Source organism: Nesoenas mayeri (genome assembly GCF_963082525.1).
Source record: "Nesoenas mayeri genome assembly, chromosome: 1".
In the NCBI taxonomy this organism is placed as follows: Eukaryota; Metazoa; Chordata; class Aves; order Columbiformes; family Columbidae; genus Nesoenas; species Nesoenas mayeri.
The window spans coordinates 69,107,892-69,131,405 of NC_137541.1; the positions used below are offsets into that span (position 1 = coordinate 69,107,892).

At 36.0% G+C, this 23,514-nt stretch overlaps 1 protein-coding gene across 1 annotated transcript in view; it reads right to left on the reverse strand.

Moving 5' to 3' along the window:
- ANO2 (anoctamin 2) overlaps positions 1-23,514 on the reverse strand; it is a gene marked incomplete at both ends in the record, with an annotated part of 178,682 nt that overhangs the window by 124,733 nt on the left and 30,435 nt on the right. Inside the window, 6 exons of the mRNA XM_080356136.1 lie at positions 10,093-10,157; positions 15,668-15,709; positions 15,948-16,003; positions 19,163-19,211; positions 20,105-20,159; positions 21,437-21,588. Of these exons, the coding sequence (XP_080212262.1) occupies positions 10,093-10,157; positions 15,668-15,709; positions 15,948-16,003; positions 19,163-19,211; positions 20,105-20,159; positions 21,437-21,588 (419 nt within the window). The remainder of the gene's footprint in view (positions 1-10,092; positions 10,158-15,667; positions 15,710-15,947; positions 16,004-19,162; positions 19,212-20,104; positions 20,160-21,436; positions 21,589-23,514) is intronic.

A 23,514-nucleotide genomic window follows, 5' to 3' on the forward strand; every position in this document is an offset into this window, starting at 1 on the left:
ACACAGTAACAGGGTACTGTTTAGGGAGAACGTGATCTGTGCAGAAGAAAGTAATATCACGTTCTCAAATTTTACTTTCTTCAAAAGCCTGGGAAAAGTATCTAGAATAAAAACCACAGAATTTGTGTATTAACTGAAATTTAAAATAGCAGAAGATCAAACTTTACTTGGTAAAGAAATAAAACCAGGACAAGCCACTCACTGAGCTTCATAGATTCACAAACCTTAATGCTTCCATTCCAAGAAACTGTCAGAATACAACTGAAAGGACATAATTTGTGGTGATGGATTGGAAGCTGAAAAAAAGCCTTTTTTTGCTGACTGTAGTACGAAGAATAATAGAAGCATAATAAGTAGATGTAATGTGGCTGAGACAGAAATTAAGGTTGACTACCTACCAACTCTATAAGCAAGCAACAAGATGCTGGTTAGTCAGAAGCACTGTATCTGCATTCTCCCCTCTGTTATGAGAGAATACAAAGCTTCAGTGCTTCTACAGACCACTTTGGGATTTTTGCATGGCCTTTGTAAATTTCCAGATCCCCATGGTTAAAGAAACCTTTTATCAGAGAGCCAGACACAAAGAGAACATCGTTTTCAGGAACATAAAAACAGTAATGTACTCCTACATAGCACTTTAGGTGCAATAGTCACAGTCCTTAACCTCATGCAGTGTTTAAAAGTATGAAGTGCCTGATTACATTATTCTGTTGATGCCTGGATTTTCCTGTCATGTTCTTTGCCTACAAAAGTTCTATGTGTCTCTGAAACTGTAGCAGCAACAGAACATCTTACTGAAAAGAGACATTTTCAGCAAAACTAATAATGCAGTGTTTCTCTTGTCACTTCTAAGAACTCATCCATAAGACAACCTATGTACACTCAGTATCTCTCTTTAACTTTCTTAACTTTATTCTTTAGCATACTTTAGCACTTAAATATGTCAGCAACCCTCAAAACCTAGCAAATTAAAAATACACAGCAGGTGGTCTGACTACCTGAGGCTGAGTCAATACCAGTGTAAGTCAATAGAGGTTCCTATAAGGAAAGGACTACACTTTCACTTCATAAAAACCTCGACACATCAAGTGACGCTCTATATAAGAAACAAATAATCCATTCAGTTATATATAAGATTTACTCTCATAATACACTCTAAAAGCTCTTAAAAATAAAATGTAACCTATTTAATATGATACAATGGTTCAGCCTTTCTTTTAGACTGGCATGGAAGTTACCTTGTCTCTTTCATCCTATTTTTTAACACTTATTATGACTTGTTTTTCTGGCTTTTCTTTACTTGCAGGTAAAGTATCTGCCCAAGTTCTTACCTTGAATAAATGTGAGGTCATTGATACTTTATCACGTTCCTAATCTTCAGTTTTCACAAGACCATTTGCATGATTTTCATCATCTAAGTTAACAGAGTTTGAAACTCAAATACTAAATTTTTTCATAAATATCTTTGATTTATAGTAACTAATATTTCATGGAAGCTTTCTGGCTTTTCAATTTAACATAGCTAAGCTTTACTACACAGTCTGAATTCATTTCATGTATTTGTTTTAGAAAGTACTTTTAAGTACTTGCACTGTATTAGCATTGTCAGATAGACACCATCTAGTGGCTAATGAACAGATGTATAACTTCCAATAAAAGACAAGTATAACAAATTCTTTTTTTTTAGTCACAGTATTACTGTACACCTTGAGATAACAAGGCTTGCCTTTTGGCACTTTGAGACAATAAGAGAGTTACAGAACTTTCTTGTTTAACTAAAATTTAAACTGCTGGTCCTCAAGACTTCTGAGACTGTGATAAATGAAAAGGCAAACAAAACACATTCATATGCATCCTGTAAGTTAAATGCATGCAAGAGTTTCTGGATAATTGTCTTTCAGGCCTTCAGTAATCCCATGTCCCAGAGATCAGGGGGGAAGGTTGAAGAAAGGAAGATATAGTCTTGGTGAAATGCAACTATTCCACTAAGACAGTAATGCACAACACCAGTAATCACTTGCTCAAACATTGCATTAAAATGTTTGTTTTTCTGTTCTTTTTACTGACTGTGGAAGTTCAGAGATTTCTCATGCTGATAACCTTCATGTGGGTATTTTCTGGGCATAATTGTTACATGGGGCCCAGTTTTTAATCTCTTCTCTTGCTATCTTTGTTTGGTCCATTGTTGGAAACAGGTTACTGGATCGGACAAAACTATGGTCTGTTCTAATGTAACTTTTGTACAGAGACAGCTGGGACCCTCATACCAAGCATCTTACTATTAGGGTATACCTTTAAAGCAAATGACAAGGATTGGTCTTAACTCCTTAACTCTGTCAGAAAAGGACCTCCTTTCACCCCAGTATGCCATAGACAGAACTTTCTACTGAGATTAAGATGTCAAGAACAGTTTCACAAGACAGATGAACAGAACTGTTACCACCCAAATGCAGCAACAGTTTTCTCCTTCCTGCAGTTCCAAGCCATATGTACCTTTAGATGCCTCCTAGATGCCTACAAGTATTTTCATGCCTATGTTTAAAAATGTGCAGGACTTTCTCTTTTATTTCAGTGTGGCCTCCCACCTCTGTTTTTTGCTTCTCCAGTTTAAAACAACGAACTTCAATTTCCTATCAAAATACACTGATATGACTTCTAAAGGTACCTGTTGAATTGGGACATATCACTCAAATCCATTAAAAAATAGAAGTTTCTGGCTGTGATGTTTAAGGCGTCATACAGGCACTATGGAATATAGTCTGAGCCAGTTATGCATACAGATAAAACAGAATTCTAGCTGCCTACAAAACTACACAATCCAAGGGACAGGCACCAGGAAGCTGCGTGGAAACAACCTCAATCTTCAGAACCTTGGCTTTGCACAAGTCCTCACGTAGAAGTGCATAACTTTTGCTGGATCTAGTTTTTGAAAATTCCACTGAAGGAGTGAGATATCTGGATGGTAATGAGTATCTTAGTGCTCACACAGTGGCCTGAAGCCTGGGAATTATGTTTATCAGAAAGCAGGGATCTGTTTTTCCTCAGCACTGCAATACGAGCTTACTGCTTTAAAATTCCATCTCTCATATAAGCACCAATAAATAAGACCAAGCTCTTGCCAAAACAGACAGAGAGAGAACCACTTCCTGCAGGGCTGGCAAAGTCTATGAAATCCAGAGCTGTAAGTAAATCATCTCACCCTAGCTACAGGCCTGCACTCAGTAGAATAATTCAATATAAATTCTTCAGTGATTTATGCATCATAAGGAAAACCCCTCTGCTTTGCAATAAACACAGGCTGAAACACTCGTGTAAGCCCTGTGATGAGAAGTTCCAGGGGCTGAATGGGAACTCCATAGAACTGCAGATGAAAAGTCTGTCCTAGCATCAAGCATCTAATATGCAGGCCATTTAGTGGATGCATGACATGATAAAAAAGTCCATTCATAAATAAACTGAGGTCAGGAGGGGTAATGAGCTCACAGAGACACTGGAAAGGGGAAAGAATTATAACGATGGAGAAGGAGTTCCTTTCTCAACAGCTAAGACTATGCACTAGGTTCCCACCTTCTGACTCCCTCCAGGAAGGTCTCTGCTGTACAAACTGGCACAAAGGACATCAAGGCTGAGTGGATCCTGGCACAGCACTTCCCACTGTATCTACTGCTTTAACGATGATGAACTATAAGATGAACATACCCATGTTGGGACTGAATCTTTGTTGTAGAGTTCTTTGGAACTATAAAAAGGTGTTGGACTCAAAGTGCAAAAGGATTACAGTGAGAAGATACACTCAGATTATTGCCTTAGGCACATTCTCAACAGTGGTTTGAAAAGGAGTTAGATGGACTACTGCTAAAGTTACTGGCAGAGCTCATGGGCATTTTTCTACTTTATGCTATGTTTGTTTGATTACTGCACTTTCCCAGGCTTAAAGCTGTTTTTTTTCTTTTTCTTACTAAAGAATTCCTTGCATGTAGCTTCAACATCTTTGTGAATGTTGAAGATATGCCTGCTAAAGACAGTCAGGAAAGAGTTGTATAGTGTTCCCATATTTCTGTATGAGAGCTGAGTCATGGAATTTTTTACCAAGAACTTTTTTTTACCACACCATAACAGGGCCACCTCCAGGATCCCATGAACCAGAGTAGTCTCAGAAGAATGCTACAGTAATTCACCAGACTAAGGGGGAAAGCACAGCACTCTGAACACACTGATCACTAATATCCAAAAAGAAAGCAAGTTTACTCGTCCTTCGAAGGGAAAGGCAATCCCAAAAAATGAGGAGCATCCCACTGTCATATAATGAAGAAAAGAGGCTATAAAAAAAATTGTCCGTGGGTAAGCCTGAAACATGTTTGGTTTCCACTGAAAAGGCATTTCTGTTAAATAAGGAATCAAAATGTCAGGTAGAGAAAAGCTCTTCTTACTCAGAAGGTAGCACATAACCACCTGACCTTGCAATTGTTTCAGTAGAGAGAAAATATCCTAACATAACTATTCTCCAGGCATTAGGAACTGTATATTACTGTGCACATCTAGCATGACGTTTTCTTTCCTCTCTGCAGCATTATGAAAGCTGGTGATAGTCAGGTAAGGCTTGCAGAGGGAAGGTGTGAAGGGACCTCGCTGCTCTCAGTCTGCTGGCTGTATATGGGACAGAGGTCTCACTGTTCTTGGCTTGAGACATGGCTTTCAAAAAATATATACGTATTTGTTGCAAGACTGATCTGCTGGGTCAGCCACCCCACTACAGAGTGGGGCACTACATATAGATCCATTCCAAAATATTAGTCTGTGCTGCTCCTGCTTAGCTCTGAGGCAAGCATTACAGAGGATTGTTCAATCCCTGTTAGATAACCACATATCACACAGTTGCTTTCTGCCAAAGTAGTTGCATTGCATAAAAAATAAAGATTGGATGTTTGATTAGGTTAATTCACAGTACCACCAGAAGAGTGACAAGTAAACTGAGGAAATAAAACATACAAGAGAATCTGCACTTTGAGGATCAATAATCACAAAGTTATCATAAACAATGACCAAAAAATATTTGAGTGTACTTCATGAATTACAGAGGGCACTGCAGACATTTATTTTCAAGTTCTTAGACCCCCTAGACAGTGTGTGGAGACAAATGTTCTCTCTCCAGAGATGAAGAGGTTACTACAAAGGACAGTGGTGAAAGAAGCAGTGTTTTGCTAATGTATTAAGTAAGATACATGGCCACAGTTAGGGGAATGCTGTACCAGAAACTGATCTTAGCCACACTTTTGCCAGGGAAGAAACACTTATCTCCAAAGACAGTAAAAACACCATTTCAGTAGAACTCTCTTTCTTACTTCATTGCTCCTTCAAAACTATACTATCCAAAGTAGCATAAGCAGATACAACCAATTAGGCTTTTGTGGTGAAGACTGAAGAAATAAGTTAAAAGGAAAAAAAGGCAAATCAATAATAACGCTTTTGGGGACTGATTGCTTACATTGAACGCTGCACTACAGAGGCTCCGAAACACTGAAAGTGGGGTAACAGTATCCAGAACCAGGACAATAGAAATTCAGAATGTCATAGGTCTGTCACCACTTCAAAAACTGCCAGGAAGAGAAAGCTACAGGATGTTCTGCTTTGGGAAAATGAAATTCAAATGCAGGAACAGAGGGGAACTGGGGACTGTTTGGTCAAGGGTAGGTTCGACATGTGCACACTGCAATGAAGGGCCAGAATTCATTACACACAAAGTTGAAACAATTTTCCATACAAAAGAAAAACATAGTTAAAAATAGTGAGGAAGAAATATATTAGACAGACAGTTTGAGTAATAGAAACTCCCGTTTTGATTTACATGCTACATGCTATAAATAATATTTTGGTTAATGCACTCTTCCACCTACGTCTGCAATAAGAGTTATTGTATACATAGTCTTAATCTTTACAATGACCATGTCTTCCCAGTTTTATGCTTTACAGGAAGATAAGCATATACATGCACTTGGAGCTTTGAAAGTAATCATGCTATAGATAATTAGGTGAAGTTAGGTGAAGTCCTAGTGATAGGAAATAGAAACGAAAACATGAAGAATGAGATGGGTTAGAAGGTCATAATGAGCTGAGACCTGTTAGAAGCACTAATATTAAAATAACCTCCACTACAATGAAAAATGAGCTAGCTCTACTTGACTTCCCTTGGGTAAGGTAATTTTGTACTAATAACAAGATAACAAAAGGGGATCTGTCCTTTATGATGATCATCCCCTATCTGGAATTCTACTTCATACACAGGTTCTCATGTGCAGGTGCTTCAAGTTGTCCACCAAGAAGATAACTCGCCAGTTTTCCAAGAGCTAAGTAAGCTTTTGTCTTCAAAGGATAACCACCTCTTTCTAATATCAGTAACCTTAGCATACTCCATCTGTCATTTAGACCTAAGTGCCAAAAGTTGCATTCAACTAGTAATATAATTCATTATAAATTCTATTGCATTTCTTATACTTGCTGCATGTTTTCTTGACCTGCTCTAACTCATTACAGGTGCACTGCTAAAAGAGGAGAGACAGTGGCTGTAGGCTGTATCAAGGAAAATTTGGACAACAGGAAAAAATTCTTCCCCAAGTGTGGCACAGCACTAGAAAGGGTGCCCAGAGATGCTATGTCCTCTCTATTCTTGGAGATTTCAAATCTTGTGAGCAACTTGATCTGGTTTTCTAGCAAGCCTGGCTTTAAGCACGGAGCAGATCTAGAGACATCTAAAAGTCCCTATGGAATACCTATTCATTTTAGAATCTGACAGTTAAAACTTTGAGCGACATAGATTTATAAAATATTTATTAAAAATATCATAAAACTTGTTTTCTTTATGCAGGTTCATAAACTCCCAGGGAGTGTCCTCCCTGTCTCTGGACCAACAGCAGTATTACCCCTTAGGAAATTAGCAATGCTTTAAGTGCAAAAATTTTTAGAAACTGGGTTTGAACTTATATTCATTTGAGGAAAGAGCATCATCAAAATAGAAAAAAAGAAATCAATGAACCATAGATATGTTTTAATAGAATCTTTTAAATTTGGATTGAGAGGAACTACTGTTGATAAGCACATTCCTACAAGAAAGTTACACTAGAGTAACTCTCTACTAGAAATCAATATTTAAATTAGTATGAGAAAAAAAAAAAATGTAACAGATAAACCTCTAGAGCCCTGCACATCCTAGAGCCGCAATTTTATTCCCTGCTGTTCATATGTCATTCATGCCTTCCAAGTTCAAGGGTGAATGAAAGAGGAGGTAAACCTCTTTCAGACTTCTAGCCTAAGATATCTGTTAGCAAATATTTTGTAATATCCCTCTCAAAAATTTTTATTGTCCTCTTCAACTGAGTTGAAAATAGACGTACATGAAAAGCAAAAACTGAATTCATATGACTATATTTAGACATTCATATGCTTTTGAAAATAAAGAACTGCCTTAGCCAGGCTTTGTTTCAAACAATGTTATTTAATATCTGGATGTGCACCGAGAGACTGTGTGCTGTAAAGATTTTACAAAACAACCCTCAATTCATACATGATCTGCACTACATACTCCTTTCAAGTTTTAACTGAAACTGTTTTGCTCTAGAATAGAAATATGTAACACTCTCTGTGTTTTCATTTGGTGAAATCCTCCTCACTCACAACTGAATCTCCCAATTCACAAAACAAAACAAACAAACAAACAAACAAACAAAAAACAAAACAAAAAACCCCAAAAATAATTTTAAAAAAATCAAAAAACAAACAAACAAACAAACAAACAAAAATAGTGTTCCCTGTAGTCCATAGAGGTGCATGAAGTCAGAGCACAATACTTTTACAGATTAAGACACAGGGGTGAATAGAACTGTCACTGAATATTGCAATGGTCCTTTATGTCCTTTATTAGGTGTTACATTCTTAAGAACTTGAAAATATTCTAAGATTGACTATGAAGTTAGCAGTCCCTCAGGCTATCAGACCTTAGAAGAGAACTCAGAAGACTCCTGGTCTGTGCCAAAAGTGAACATAACAACTACGTAGCTCCTGCCTTTGGTGTAAAATCACCTGGAAACTGTCAACAGCTCTATGGCCAGAAGCAAGGAACTGAGGCACTGGGAATGATTTATAATAATTCTACAGTTCCATATGTAGTCTTCCAGCACAGGTAATTTGGTTAAAAGCATTGTTCGAATTCACATTCTTACTGTGTAAAGCTGAAACAGTTAAAAAATTAAACAGTTAAAAATATTTGCACTGTTAAAAGTTGTATTAAAGGTTACACTAAAAAGTCTAATTAATTTGGGGACGTGAATATTACTCAAGCAGTATACTTACAGTTCATGAATTTGAAAACATCAGTCAGAACAGGCTTTGGATATAAGGCAAAATAAATGCTACTTCTTCTGTCCGTCAAAACTTGAATATAAACTTGTTAAGTTACAGTGCTCCCACAACCAAAACAAAAGTTGAGTATAATCTAACCAATCTCAGAAAGAAGTGTCACACTAAATTATAAAAATCTTTGAAGCGAGGCTGATGTGTGCCAAGGGAATAAATGTCCACACTGAGACTGAGCTCAAATCCTCCCCACAGTATAGACATACAAAAATTTTTTTCAGTTGCAGAAAGAAAAGGGTGGTAATTCTTCAGGTATATATACTCTAAAGCTTTGACATTAGTCAGAAAATAAAAGCCACATTTATTTTAGTGGTAACAGTCAAACTTACAGTCAAACTAAGTATGGAAGACAAAACCAACAAAAATAATCTCTGAGAACAAAGAATCAATTGCACATGTCTGGTCCTTTCTTTTTCTTTCTCATAGAAGTTTAAACCACATCATTTCTATGAAATCATATCAGTATAGTGAAACATTATAATGGAGACAGCAAAATACAAATGAAGATGGAGTGTAAACAGATGTAGCTCTATTTGTCATTCAGCTGAACTGTCAGGTCTGGTAAAACTTGAGAATTCCTCTAGGCAGACATGGTTTAACTTAACATTTGTAATATTTGCTAATAACATAACAAGTGTTCTAATGTAGTTCTGATTTACCTGTTCCATACTGTAGCCTGGCCTGGAAAAACTGGTATTCAAAATGTATATAAATCCTGCACAAATACTTTAAAGCAAAAAAGAAGAAATTTCAAAGCCTTACAGAACCTCAGTAAACTTTGATGGTCTCAATATTATGTGCCAATTTGAAACATCTCACTCCCAATAAAGAGCAATTCTGCTCACATTAGAAGCTAGTGGTTAAGACTTTGAGAAACACTAGATAACATTATAACTTCAACTCAAAATACAATAAATATATTTTACAAATTTTACTGATTATCCATATTACTATTACCAGCTTTTGCAGGTTATGATGCTGGGGCAGATCACCTCAGATTATTTGAAAGGGAAACACTAATGAATGTCATCTTTCTTATGTACACAAAATATTCAGAAATGACTTTTTTTCTTTTTTCAATGTTTGTTAATATCACAGTTCATTTATTCCTAGACAGTTATCTTATGTAAGAATATTTCAAGTCAGCAGTTTTCTCAAACATTTCCTTTTCTCATTGTTCAGTATTTGTAGTATACAACAAAAATTGGTTTGGTTTGACTTTCTTGTAGATACATGGTGGAAATTATTCTAAAAACATTATAGTTTTGTTTTGTCTTATTTTAAGCCCAACTTCAATGTTTTTAATCTCAAAATTCAAAATATTAAAAAAAACCCCAAAACACTAGGAACACATGTGGATGTGTTCAGATGAATAAAACTTGTAAAACCAGGAGTAAAAAAATCAAATCAATTTCAAAACTGTCATATACTTTCACACTGATTCATGATGTGAACACCAGCTTTTCATTATTCACCAGACTTCGTGACCATACTTCCAATAAAAAGTCATCAGTGCAAATGGAAATTCTTATTTTTTAAATAAGAATTTTTTAAAGCAGTAAGAGCATTATTTTTGATGCTTTGATCAATCCAAGGTTTCATTTGCTGAAGTAACTGGAAGGAACTTAATTAATCTACATCAGTTAAGAATGAGATTCCTTAGGGTTCTGTGCAAGTCCATACTACCTTATAAGGTGAATAGGCTGAAACTTGTAAAATACTCCATATCTTGCCCATTCTCGATACAGCAACTGAATAAAAAAAGAAAGAAAAAAAAAAAAAGAAAATTAACTCAAAACACATGCTCACATCTGTTTTTACAAACATCTTCTAAGAGTTAAAAATATATGTACCAAAAAAAGCCGTTTCCCATACTTCAGTGCAAACTCCCAAGTACATTTTTCAGTTATGGAATACTTCAACCAAGCCAGCAATGTGAGCATGCTATGCACACATCTTTCTCCACATATCTACTCCCTTCTCATTACATTTATTAGATAGTGATATTAAACAGAAAGACTCAAAAGGAAAATATTCTATAGTCCTATGGATATCTTTGGAAAGATGCTAGAAATAATCATATTTACAGAGACTTTTTAATGTGATTTAATCTATTTAATGTCTGGAATCACACCGTAGATAAGTACCGACCAGTGTTTTGAGGTCCAAACTGGCAGAAGAGTTCAAAACTGATAAACTGGTATGTAAAAATATACCTAGAGGTAAAAGTGTGCCAAAACAGCCTGCTCTCCTGCTCAGGTCCTGAGGCTATCATACCCAGCAGGGCCCATATAAAAGCCCCTTCTCTCCCCATGCTGCACCTGGACACAAAAATTCACACATTCACTGTTGGAAATGAAAATTCATCCACAGCTTACAGACAGCACAGAGGAATGTGCAAATTCTGCTGGAACTTCTTATGATGGGACAAATCCAGTGGGAATAGAGTCAGGGATAAAAGGAAATATTTCAGGACCTGTGATATATTAACCACAATACATTCAACTAAAATAGGCAAGGAACTTGGAATAGTCTTCCTCATTCCCTCTTTTTTTGCTGTGATCTATGTGACACAACTTTGTTGAATTTTCAAAAAGAAAAATTTTACACTCCTTTACAAGAGACTGTAAAGGAAACTGGTAATTATGGTGCAAAAGACATAACATTGTTCTGAAACAAAAGCCAACTACTGGATAGAAATTGCCATGCAGTTAAAAATTTGTTAAAAGAGTTAATTCAATAGTGGGATATTTTATATCTCTGTATGCATTTATTAATAATCCAGAAAAGACATTAAAAGATGAAGCTTTCCAGAATTACATGAAAACCAAAAGAAGCCCAGAGGAAACATCAGCAGGATCTAACAAAGTTAGATGACTGTTCACCATATTTTATCATCAGAGGAAAATAAAAATCAGAGCACTCCTGTACAAAAGACTGGACTTTTCTATGGAACCACCTGAATTGTTTGCATTTCTTTCACTGTTCTATGCTGTGACAAGACTGTACACAGTCTAAGACAACATGCTAGTTGAAAACTATTCCTTGAAGTAGAGAGTGCATCAAAACATAAAAAAGCAAACAGACAGAATATGATGATAAATTAAACTAAGTTAACTACATCACCACTTATAGAATATAAATCTGTATCATTCAAAAAGACAGGTGTCATGCCTTTTATCCTACTTTCAAAAAAAAAATTGGAGGGGTTCCAAAACAAGAGCACCATACGAGAGGTGCAGTCAGATCCTTTAAAATAACGCACCACATCATTCCTAGTAAAACTGGAATAGTGATGAAACTGTGTTTTGAAAATGAGCTTCTGTGTGGAATATCTTCAGTCTCCAAGAGAAGACCTCATATATCAGTTCCTCACCTGTCTCACAGAAATTGTAGGTAATATGAAACAATGGAGACTTCTGTTCTTCGGTAAACCTTGGCTGAGATTGGGCATTTTTTGGAGTTGCTAGTTGCTACAAACCAAGAAACACATGCACACAAGTACAGAGCCAGGTACATACAGAGATCTTCTACAGAGATGTTAAAGTATTTTATAATTATTTGTTTACTTTCTTCTTTAACAGAAAAAAAAAAAAAAAAGAACTCCAAAGATAGTAAAAATCAGTAATTTTTTCAAAATGTTTACTATGTGGAACTCATTGGTTTAGTTGCAGACTAGGTTGCAAACTGTTTAGTTCTATCTATAAAATAGATGCTCATTAACTATGGCACTTTTTCCCAGTAAATAATAATTTATTGCACAATGGAGTTATCCAAGTATGGAAGAGCTGTAAAGGATGTTAGTAACAAAGTATATATAGTTTTTGCTATTATCAGTAGTTGCATCAGATAGTCCATTTTGACAGCTAGCAGCACACTGCACTATCTTATGAAGTTAACAGGACAATTAAAATAAGTGTGGAGAAATTTTAGATGAACTTCAGAGTTATCTTGACATATTTTGAAGTTTTCTAGTTACATTTTTATATTGATTATAATGCCTCTCCTCCTGCAGATGCTATGTGAAAGAACTGAATAAATATCAGGTGAGCAATTAAGATCTAGATCCTGCAAACATGTGCCTAACACAGTATTATTGTTCAAAATATGAAACCTAGCCTGCAACCATTTAGGTGAACAGAGCTACGCCATTGCATACTCTCATACAATACTCATACAATACAAAGTATTTTCTGTTCATAGATCAGGAAGTAAACCCTACACTTGCTGAAGGAGTTGGGAATTTGGCAATGAGGTTTAAGGAGCATGGAGTGTTGGCTTTTAGAGTATTGCTCCTATAGAGCACAGTCTTGCAAAGTGCTTTGCGGCATTGGAAAGAAATTATGAGATGAGGTTTGATTTCCTTTGGCTTCAACAGGAGTTGAAGAGGATTGCCCTGGCTGCCATATTGTTATTTTTATATGAATACTTGTGGTTACCTATTCAAAATTGCTCCTTGCCATTGTCTCAAAGTATTACTTACAATTTCATATATTTCCATAAATTATCTTACAAATAAATGCTTTCACTGAAATATACAAATCAAGAATGTTAAAGCTATTCAATTATTATAACTACTTAAAAGCTGTAGATTGGAATTTGAAGTGTAAAAAGAAAAGTATTTTTAAAATTGCAGTCAGTTCAGGAACAGGTTGCTATGACATTATGTCAGACTATAGAATCACACTGGTTACTCCGATTTCAAGGCACTGAAGGTGAGTTTATGATATGGATATTTCCATTCATGTGTGCTGCCCACACTAAACCTTTGTCTCAACACAATTGTACAAGATTAAGCTTAATCTGGAAGCTGGAATGTGCTTCCTTTCAAGGCATTTATTAAATTGAAAGGCATTTTAGAAACAGTTTTGTAATAAAATTCACTATGTTTTATCAGTTTCCCTTAAAAGAAGTACTTTCTGTAAGTTTATAATAGTATTTTCCAATCTGCTTCTAATATTCTAGGGATGCTCTTGTAGTATATGACAACAGCGTTTTTCCCAGGTAGGTAACAAAGTCCTTATGTAGTTCTCAATGTCAAACATATCTCTAGCAATGGAAGGCTACAAGTTGCCAGTGGAATAGAAGCTTAAAAAAAGATCAAGTCAGTGTTCATACTCATTACGAGTTATTGACATGATGATGTGCAACAGTTTTCTTAAAAATATTTTTTCTACAGCAGAAATCACACTAAACAGGGCAATTCCTTTACTTCAGTCAACAATCTTAGGAAATAGAGGGGCTTTCATTGACTGTAGATTTCTTTTACTCATAGGATGTGACAAAAGTGTTGTTTCACTATCCATTTTCTCCAAGGAAAGCCTGAAGAGGGTTAATAAGGATTAACCTGTTATATTATGACCTGGTACATAAACCTTAATTACTTGTGCTGCCTTATTGGCATAAGTACCCCAGACAGGCTCAGTTCATCATTCTTTGGACTTATACAACAATTGAAATGGAAGATACAGATAAATTAAAATGAACAAAATAAAAATGGGTAGAGAAAACTGAAGCTGAAAAATGTCCTCCTTTCCTTTAAACCTGATCAGGGCTTTTCAGGAAATTAAACACTGGGTCTATTGAATTCAGATAGAAAACAGATGATGTTATACATAGAAATACTACAGCAGATTCAACGGCTAGGCAGCAGAGACATATGTGAATAATCAATGAAGTATTTCTGGAAAGAACCTTTTATGTTTTTAATACTTAACACTTCATAACTGAGGCTAATAGGCAGCATAAAAAGAAGACAGCAAAAATACAACTAGTAGGGTGAATATTTTTCCAGACACTAGTCCTTTTAGGCTCTTTCCCCATCCTTTTCCATAGTACCTAATCTTTCTCCATTGACTAATGTTTATTTACCTTTCTTCTCTAAAAATTTTGCTGACCTTTAAAGTCAGTAAACTATGTAGCTGACTTTCAGAGTCCATTACTGTACCACTGTTACCACTTACTCAGAGAAAATTCTGTAAGTGCAGAGTAGACAATTTCTTCATGAACAAAAAAACTCAAAATAATTGACACAAATATCCAAGCTTCTTTATAGATTGTTTTCCAACTTTACCTCTTTTGCTTATCAAGGTTCACATGCTAAAATAAATCGTATATGGCACATGAAGACATCTAGTGGCTGAATGTTAATGTTATTTACCAAAAACTACAAAGAAGATTACGTTTCTATGTTCTTGTTAAACCAGCGCTGGAGAAATCAAACTTCTTTGTATGACCTATGAACTCAATCTTACTTTCAAGTTATCAAATAATTATCATTTTTGGCAATTATACTATTGAGGACTACAGTGTGTTTTGCCAAATTCATGATGTTTTCTTACCTCTTCTTCTAATTCAATAACAGATGGCATATACCAACATGTAATTCCACAGAGTTAAAAACATTTCTGAAATGATGTACAAGTCACTGAGAACATATGCAATTTAATTCCTAACATAGTAAAATATTTTAAGTGTCTAAGCATTCTCATTTTCATCATTCTTCCCCCCTCTTTCTCTCCCTGCAATTTTCCCTCTTATTTTCCTGTCCTATTTTTTGTATATCAAGGGGAAAAAAAAACAACCAAACAAAACAGCAAACATTAGAGAACAATGTGAACAATATGGAATGGATCTTAGTGGATTACAGGAATTAAATGTTTTTGCTCATTTTTAATAGTAAGCAAATATATTAAAAACAGTCTGGATTCCTATAGTCTTTGATTATGCATTCGTTTCTCTAGTGCAGACAGTTGGTGGGTGATATATTTTCAAAAGTAATTTAATAGTTAGAAAATTTTTATTTACAAAATAATTGGAAGCAGATTTTTAGAAATTACATATAATTTAATTGAATGCAGAATCAAATGAAAAATAAATTATGTTTTATTCTAGTAACCATTGTTCCATAGTATCGTCTGGTTATTGAAAGAAAATAAACATATAAGTTCTTCAACAACTTTTGCTTCCTGACAGCTGAAAAATCTTGTCTATGCATGTTGGAGGAAAATTGTAACATTTAAAGATGTAAATATCAAATTAAATTCACTGAAATACTTCATAAGAACACTTTATAAAAAGCCTTGTGAAAAATATTTTATATGCGGAAATAGAGGAAAAGAAGTAATGCAAAAAATACATGCATTTGTAAAAACGTTTACATGCTTGAACACTGACTAACGATTTATGATAGCATTTGGCAAACTACTTATTGTTTATCACATTAAAGCTAATATGAAACTAATTTTGCAATATATTTTACCTTTCTTTCATTCATGTCATCATTTTGGCCTTCATATTCACCCTAGAGAAAAAAATAATAATTAAGTAACGGTTGTAAAACTACATAGAATTCCAGAAAAGATTGCTCAGTTGTTCCTACGTTGTTGATTTTACTTTTAGGTCACAAGTTGAAATGTACTTATGTAAGAGTTTTCATGCTAGAATCACATAGTTAGAACGTATTTTCATTGTTACAGGAAATAAACATGCACTATTGAATTATATTGTCAGAGAACTAGATTTTAATGCTATATACGTACATCATGTAGTGGGTATGCTGCATCATAAACATTGTTTGCTATTAATGTGTTAATACCTAAAAAAAAAAAAAAAAGATGGTCAACCTCTAGGCACAGTTAAACAGCAAAAATTAGTAGAGATTTCATTTCATGAAATTACATAGAGGACTGAGCTGTGTTCCTGGAAATACTCAAAATCATGCCAAGATGAGTATACACCAACCTAGAACCACCTAGCTGTGGAAAACATGTTTTCACAAAAAGGCTCATTTCCATATAGTCCTTTTTCTTGAGTGAACTAGCGTGGTAGAAAGATTGTTTTGACCACTTTCTCATCCTGACAGCAAAGAGTTATGTGACTGTGGGGGAAAGATCTGGGGAGTCCTTCTTGAATCCTGACATTGATCAGAACCACAGATCTTCATTAACTCACCCAAACAATTAAAAAAACACTTTCACATAAATTTGTGATTGAATAAACCTTTTCCATTCATTAACTAATGTTAGATCAAGTCTCGTTGCCACTGAAACAACCGCTGAGTTTTCTATCCTTCCTCATATCAACACACAAATTTTGAATCCAAGTTTGAATCAATGCTTCTTTGTTTGCAGATGTAAAATCAGTTTGTGCTCACCAAATCCATGGTTATTCTGGAAAGCTGGGTGTACCAGGACAAAAACAACTGGGTCCTAAAGACTGCAAACAGGAAGTATGGTGAAAGGTACAGGAAGATACAGGGACATGGCAATATTACTGTCACCACACGCTACAAGGGCTTTAGCAACTGAATCCCCAGATAATGACTACAGCACCTATAGACAGACACAAGGCCACTACTAGCTCTCAAGACCTATAACTCTCATTGCCAGTCTTCAGCCTCTGCAGGTGAAAACAATTGTTCTGTAAGATGACAAAATTAAGACTAGTAGTTTATTCCAGACCTCTTTGCTTTTGATGTCCAGTGAAAAATAACCAGCTAGATAGTCTTTAGGGATGAAAAATATTCCATAGTCAAATTTCACAACTATTATTCTGAAATGTTTGGGAAAAAACTTCTGGTCACAGATACTAGACAGACATTATCAATAAATTTCTCCCTTGGTACAAAGGAAAATACCCTTATCACTACATACATTAATAGAAACAGGAAGTCTTCATATTTGGACCATGCCAAGACCTCTACTGAAAGCATTCAATGTTTGGAAAGTTTACAATGGTTCAGAGTTATGCTAGAAGAAAACATGCCTTCCTTGTGTAATGTCATAGGAGTGGAATCAGATTCAGCCTTACGCAGATGTAAAAATAAAGAAGTAAACATGTTTGAAGTATTATTTTCCTCCTACATTATGAAGCACATGTGTATGAAAACCAAAGAATGCTATAAGTCCTTCCAACATCACTGTCTTAGCTCTTGTGCAAAATAAGAAAACAAAAAAACAAACAAAATAATAAATATTTGCTTCATGTTAAATTGGACCTTGAGCTGACCTGAGCTTGACATGGATCAGGCTGTATTTTAACCTTGGAGTGAAAAAACACAAATAAACAAAAAAAATCACTGCTAGTGCTTTGATCTTTAATGATGGCTTTTGTTACACTATAAACCAGAACAAGATATTAAAATGGACAAAATCTGTGAGAGGAAAAAAATCGTTGGTAAAATGCACCTTCCCTTCCTACTGTGTCCTGGTAGGATGGACTTCTTTTAAGCTTTCTCTCAGCCCCAAAACTTACAAAGTCTTAAGAGTTTCGAGAGGTTCTATATAGTCTCTCTGGCTCCCTTGGGGAAGCCTCAGCTCCAGGGGCTGGCTTTTCTGTCAATAGGCTTAGTGTCCCTGCTGGACTTCAGGTTTCTGATTTTACATACCTTACACTGCCTTGTCCCTAAAATCCTGCACTCTAGAGACATCTACTTGCACAGGCTCCACAGCTCCCAGGGAACTCATGGTCTCTCCAGACACCAGGAGGGTTCCCTGGATGTCAAGTGGAGCAATCCAGCACAATAAGATACCATTCCTTTCTGCTGCCCCACCAGAGCCTTTGAGCAGAACAAAACAGTGAACAAAACAGACATCAGCTGAGCAATGTTTTAGAAATCTTAGAATCATACAATCATTTAAGTTGGAAGAGACCCTCAATATCATTGAGTCCAACTATAACCTAACTCTATCTAGCACTAAACAATATCCTAAAGAACCTCGTCTATGCACCTTAATGAAGAATGCCTGACATTTTCTCAATCATCTTTACTCTTTTTCTAAAGGAAACATAACTTCAAATATTTGTTCTGGACAAAGACAATTATTTTTTTGTTGAAAAGAGAAAGTATTTTGGTTGGTTTGTTTGTTTGTTTTTCATATCATTTGGAAAAAAAAATAAAAAAGGCAAAACAAAACAAAACTTTTTTTTTTTTTTTTTTTTTCACTCCAGCTGCTGTCCCAAAGAAATCTGTTACTGCAGCTTCATTGCACAGTTACACCAAGACTGTGCGGGAATATGTTGCTATAGCACATTTTTTCTTTGCAGGTATATTACCCTAGAATATTGTGATCTGCATGTAAGTGGTCAAAATTACAGAAGGACTTCCAGAAAACATGCCAGACAAGTACTATCACTTCTTCTCCATTAGAGAGATACATGTCATGATATCATGACAGATGAAAGAAAACAATAGAGAGAATAAAATAAGTACACTTGTCCATGTTCTGAATCTCAAGAAAATAAAAGCTCCAAATATTTCAGAGTTAACCCAGAAGTATCACAGAATGTCTTCAATGGTCACAGTTTAACCACGTTTCATTGTGCAGTTCATGGACAAAATTTTTAAAGATGCGGTGATAAAAATAACCTGGAAAGATGTATTATTCTATTGAAATGGCAAGAAAAATCTGCTCCCAGAAGAAATAATGCAACATATTGTAGCTGACATCTGAATTTTCAAAACCAGGTCATATAATATCCAAATCCAATTTTATAGCAACTCATAAAAAGCAAGTTATATACTGGATCCTGCAGCTGTAGAAATAAAAAGCAAGCTCCCATTACCTTGTCCTATCCAAACCATGGACCAGAAAGTCTGATTTTATTCCTCAGAAAAAAACATTTGTTTCAATCTCTATTTTTTTGGAAATGTGCAAGCATACTTCTATGTTCTGCTGGAGAATAAAATATTCTGTGAGATATCCAAACAATTCCTTTTAAAACAGCATGTAGAATTATCTTCTCTCCTCCTTACCCATGCTGTTTCTGGCCTTTGTAGGTGTGCGCTTCAAAATTTCATGTACCTGTGGAAAAGAGCAGTGATATAGCACACGAATTGTCTTTTAGCATTATTTTCATCATGGATCTAGCAATAATATAGAACTTTAAAATAAGAGGCTTCTGTAGAGTTCATTTGCATCTACATTTAAATTGTATGTTTTACTTATATATAAATGCCTGACTTGAGGCCGCTAGTTAATGCTTAAAAATGCTATGACAACTCCTACTGGTGGATTATCTGCCCTGACATCTGTAGACTAAGTCCTGCTGTGTCACATCCTTTTAAAGATAAATGAAGTATAAGAACTTCAGGTAAAATGAGAATTTTACACTAAGGAAAATCAAAACTAAATTCAACTTTGTAAAAAACCACATTTATCTGTCTTTCATATTTGGAAGTATAACATCAAGGTGCACATAAAGTGATTGCTAAGTATGCTGTATCTATGAAAGCTAAGTGTGTATGGATGAATATAATGTGTTAGGGAGGAGTTGGCTTTGCATATGTAAAGAGGAATCTTGACTCACCAACATCCTAGAAACATAGCAGGATCTCAGCAACATTACACAAGGTTTCTCACCAAAGACTGCTGGAGCTAGGCAGTTACTACAAGATTGTACAGGAGGTCCTCTTATGGAACAAAATCTGGTTAAAAATTAGGAAACAGGGCTTAATAACAACTTTGAACTATGGGAAGGAGCCAGTACCAGTGTTTCCCTACAGACCATCTCCGACTCCTGGACCAGCAGGCAGCTCCAGGAGGGTATCTCTTAAGTACTTATGACTGCATAGTGTTTTGCAAGAACAGAGAAATACATAGCTCCTGAAATCAGCAAAATAGTCACCAATGCTCTTTATTAAATCAAATCCCATTCAGCACAAGAAGTCAATTATATGTTACTTTTGTTTACTTACAATTCGGCTACGGGTAGCATTGTCAAAAAAGGTGTCTTTGTCTTTAACGTTATACCTAAAACATTGGAAAGAAAAAAAATCAGTTATGTTTTCAGACATGATGATAATGAGGAAGGTAAAATATAAGATTCTGATTTAGAAATCATTTAGAAACCACAGCAAGTAAGAAAAACAGATACTTAAAGGAAATATAAATGAAATAGTACAGCATAACAGGATGTGCTATTTAAGACGTAGTCATTCCGAGTTCTACCTAGATTGCAATCATAGTGGGCATAAAAATGGAAAAATATTAGCTAATGTAAAATGTCTTTTGGGTAAGGAGAGCTTGTCTATTGTTTACACAAGATGACCTTTTAATCTTTTCCTTATAACATACCCTCAACACTATAACATTCTGAGGTTATGTTATTAGGTTTCAACTACCCTAATGCAGATGTTCATTACTCTTTCCCAGGCAACTAACCAGTCAACATTTCACTTGCTTTCAAATAATTATTCCATTAGAGTTACGCATTCCCTTAAACCTTAAAATCATCATATGTGAAATTAGCCATCCCAATTTATTCCTCTCAATCTATTTGACTTGTATTCAGTATTAATTAAAATAGTCAGGACAATAAATGACATGGTAGGTCATTATATTAATTACTGAATTTTATTTGTCAAACATAAATACAAAGAGACACCCGTGTGGGGAAAAAAAAAATAAAATAGATAAATAAATAAATAAAAGAAGAGGAGTATTTTATGTCCAACTGGGACAAGAAATATTATTCTGAGTGAAAGGGCAGGTGTCAAGAATTCCTCACACATTATTAACCAAGTTTTAATTACTATAATAAATCCATCAAGAGGAAAAATATTATCCGATTTTTACAAGCTCTTTCTTTTTTCAAAACAGAGAGAAATATCATTAACCAAATAATCAGGGATTTGTTGTTAGGATTTTTACACTTCCAGCTAAAAGCATAGGTATTTTATTTGTTGCACTACTTCCAGTGCCTTGCCCAGCAGAAGGAAGTAGAACACCAGCAGAAAGTCCCTGCAACTTAGATTTCTGTTAATCCTCTGAAACTGAACCCAGTGACAATGCATGTTCATTTACTTCAAATCTATTTACTTGGTCTTCAAGAAATCTAATTTTATGCAGACGTATGTTTTTATCACTTGGAAGTATTATCCCCCCTGACAATTTGCATATTTTCTCAGGATTTCTATAAACACTCAATGAATTTCTGAATTTTCATTGAAATTCAGGTAGAAAAAAATGACAATACCAAAATTATGCTATAGCTTTCTTCAGTGTTCATCACAATTTTAAGTACTCACAAATATATTTTCTCTCTGGAAAATGGGTAAGACAGACTTTTCATTTTGGTATTTTCTTGTTGTGGCACCTGGGGTTGCAGAGGTTCAGTCAATTTGCACCATATTTCATTTAATGTTTTGAGTACTCCCCCTTCTTCTGTGATTTCATACATCTGAGCAAATAAAATATTGTTCATTAGCATGTCACTTCAAAAAATCCACTGAAACAAACAAACAAAAATAATTTGCTGTACATGTGTGTTTAAATCTGTAATCAAAATAAGCGTCTTCTCTAAAGACATATTCATATATAACAGCAAGCACCTGAACTCATAAAGGTTTCAGTTAGAAAGAGAAGTTCTTGTTGTTCACAAGCAACTTTCGGAAGAAAACTCAGTACAGAACTATTAATTCGAGAAACATCCTTACTAACTAAACTAGGAGCTGCAGGAAGATGACAGAAAGGCAGAGTAATTATTTTGACTTTGCAACTGGGAACAGAGGGAGCAGACAATGCAGGAAGGGACTTTACCTGCTGCCAATTATACTGCCCCAGAAGAGTAAATTATTCCTAGGTAGCTGTTGCGAGTATGGTCTGACAGCACGTGTACACATGCCATTAGAAGCTAGAATGCCCAGGCTCATGACCATGTGTCAGGTTTAAGTGCAAGGACCTAGCTTTTACTGATCAAATTGATGCAAAGTGCTAGGGAGCTTTTCAGAGATAAGAATGTATTTTTCCTGAAACACAGACAACCTTACCAAAAGTGAGTTTTGTCCTCCTCATAGGACATTCCTTCCAGCCCTTCCAGCACTTTTGTTGCCCTCCTCTGGATGCATTCAGGGACCTTTTCATCCTTCTTAAATTGTGGGGCCCATGACTGTACACAGCGCTCAAGTTCAGGCCGTGCCAACACAGAATACAGCAGGATAATCACCTCATTTCACTGGCTGGTTATGTGCTGTTTGATGCACCTCAGGGTGCTGTTTGCCCTCTTTGCTGCCAGGGCACACACCGCTGACTTATACCGAGCCTCCTGTTTACCAGCACCCCCAGGTCCTTTTCTGCAGGGCTGCTTTTTAGCTGCTCCTCTCCAAATATAATCTTGTACCTGACATTAATCTGTCCCAAGCGCAGAATCTGGCATCTGTTCTTCTTGAATTTCATGCTGTTGATTATTGCCAAATGATCCAATCTACTTAGATATCTCTGCAAGGCCTCTTGTCCCCTAAGAGGGTCAATATCACCTCCAAGCCTAGTATCATCAGCAAACTTGCTAAAAGTGAATTCAAGTCCTGCATCTAGATCATTAATAAATATTTTGAGAATAACTGGCCATAGATTTGAGCCCTGAGGAACAGTGCTGGAGACTAGTCACCAGCCAAATGCAGTCCAATTCACTACAACACTTTAAGTCCTGCCATTCAACCAGTACTCAATACATTGTAGTTGCTCTCTCAGGTAAAGGGCAACTCCACCACCTTGCCTTGCTGGCCTGTCTTTCCTGAGAAGGACATAGCCATCCATGACCACATTCTAGTCATGTGAGCTGTCCCACCATGTCTCTGTAATTGCCACCAGATCCTAATCTCCTGACCAAACACAGGTTTCTAACTCCTCCTGCTTACTCCCCATGTTGCGTGCATTGGTGTACACGCATTTCAGGGAGAAAGCTGAGCGCACTGATTTCACCCTAGTGGGGTGGGAGACCTCCAAGTCTTCATCAATTCTAGAGTGCTGCTCCACTGATGCAGGCCAATCTACAACCCCCTCCCCCTTTGAATCTAGTTTAAAGCTCTCTAAATGAGCCCTGCTAATTCCTGTCCCAGCATCCTCTTGCCCTTGTGAGATAAAACCTTTCCTTTCCTTTCCTTTCCTTTCCTTTCCTTTCCTTTCCTTTCCTTTCCTTTCCTTTCCTTTCCTTTCCTTTCCTTTCCTTTCCTTTCCTTTCCTTTCCTTTCCTTTCCATCCCTTCCCTTCCCTTCCCTTCCCTTCCCTTCCCTTCCCTTCCCTTCCCTTCCCTCCCCTTCCCTCCCCTTCCCTTCCCCTTCCCCTTCCCCTTCCCCCTCCCCTTCCCCTTTCCCTTTCCCTTTCCCTT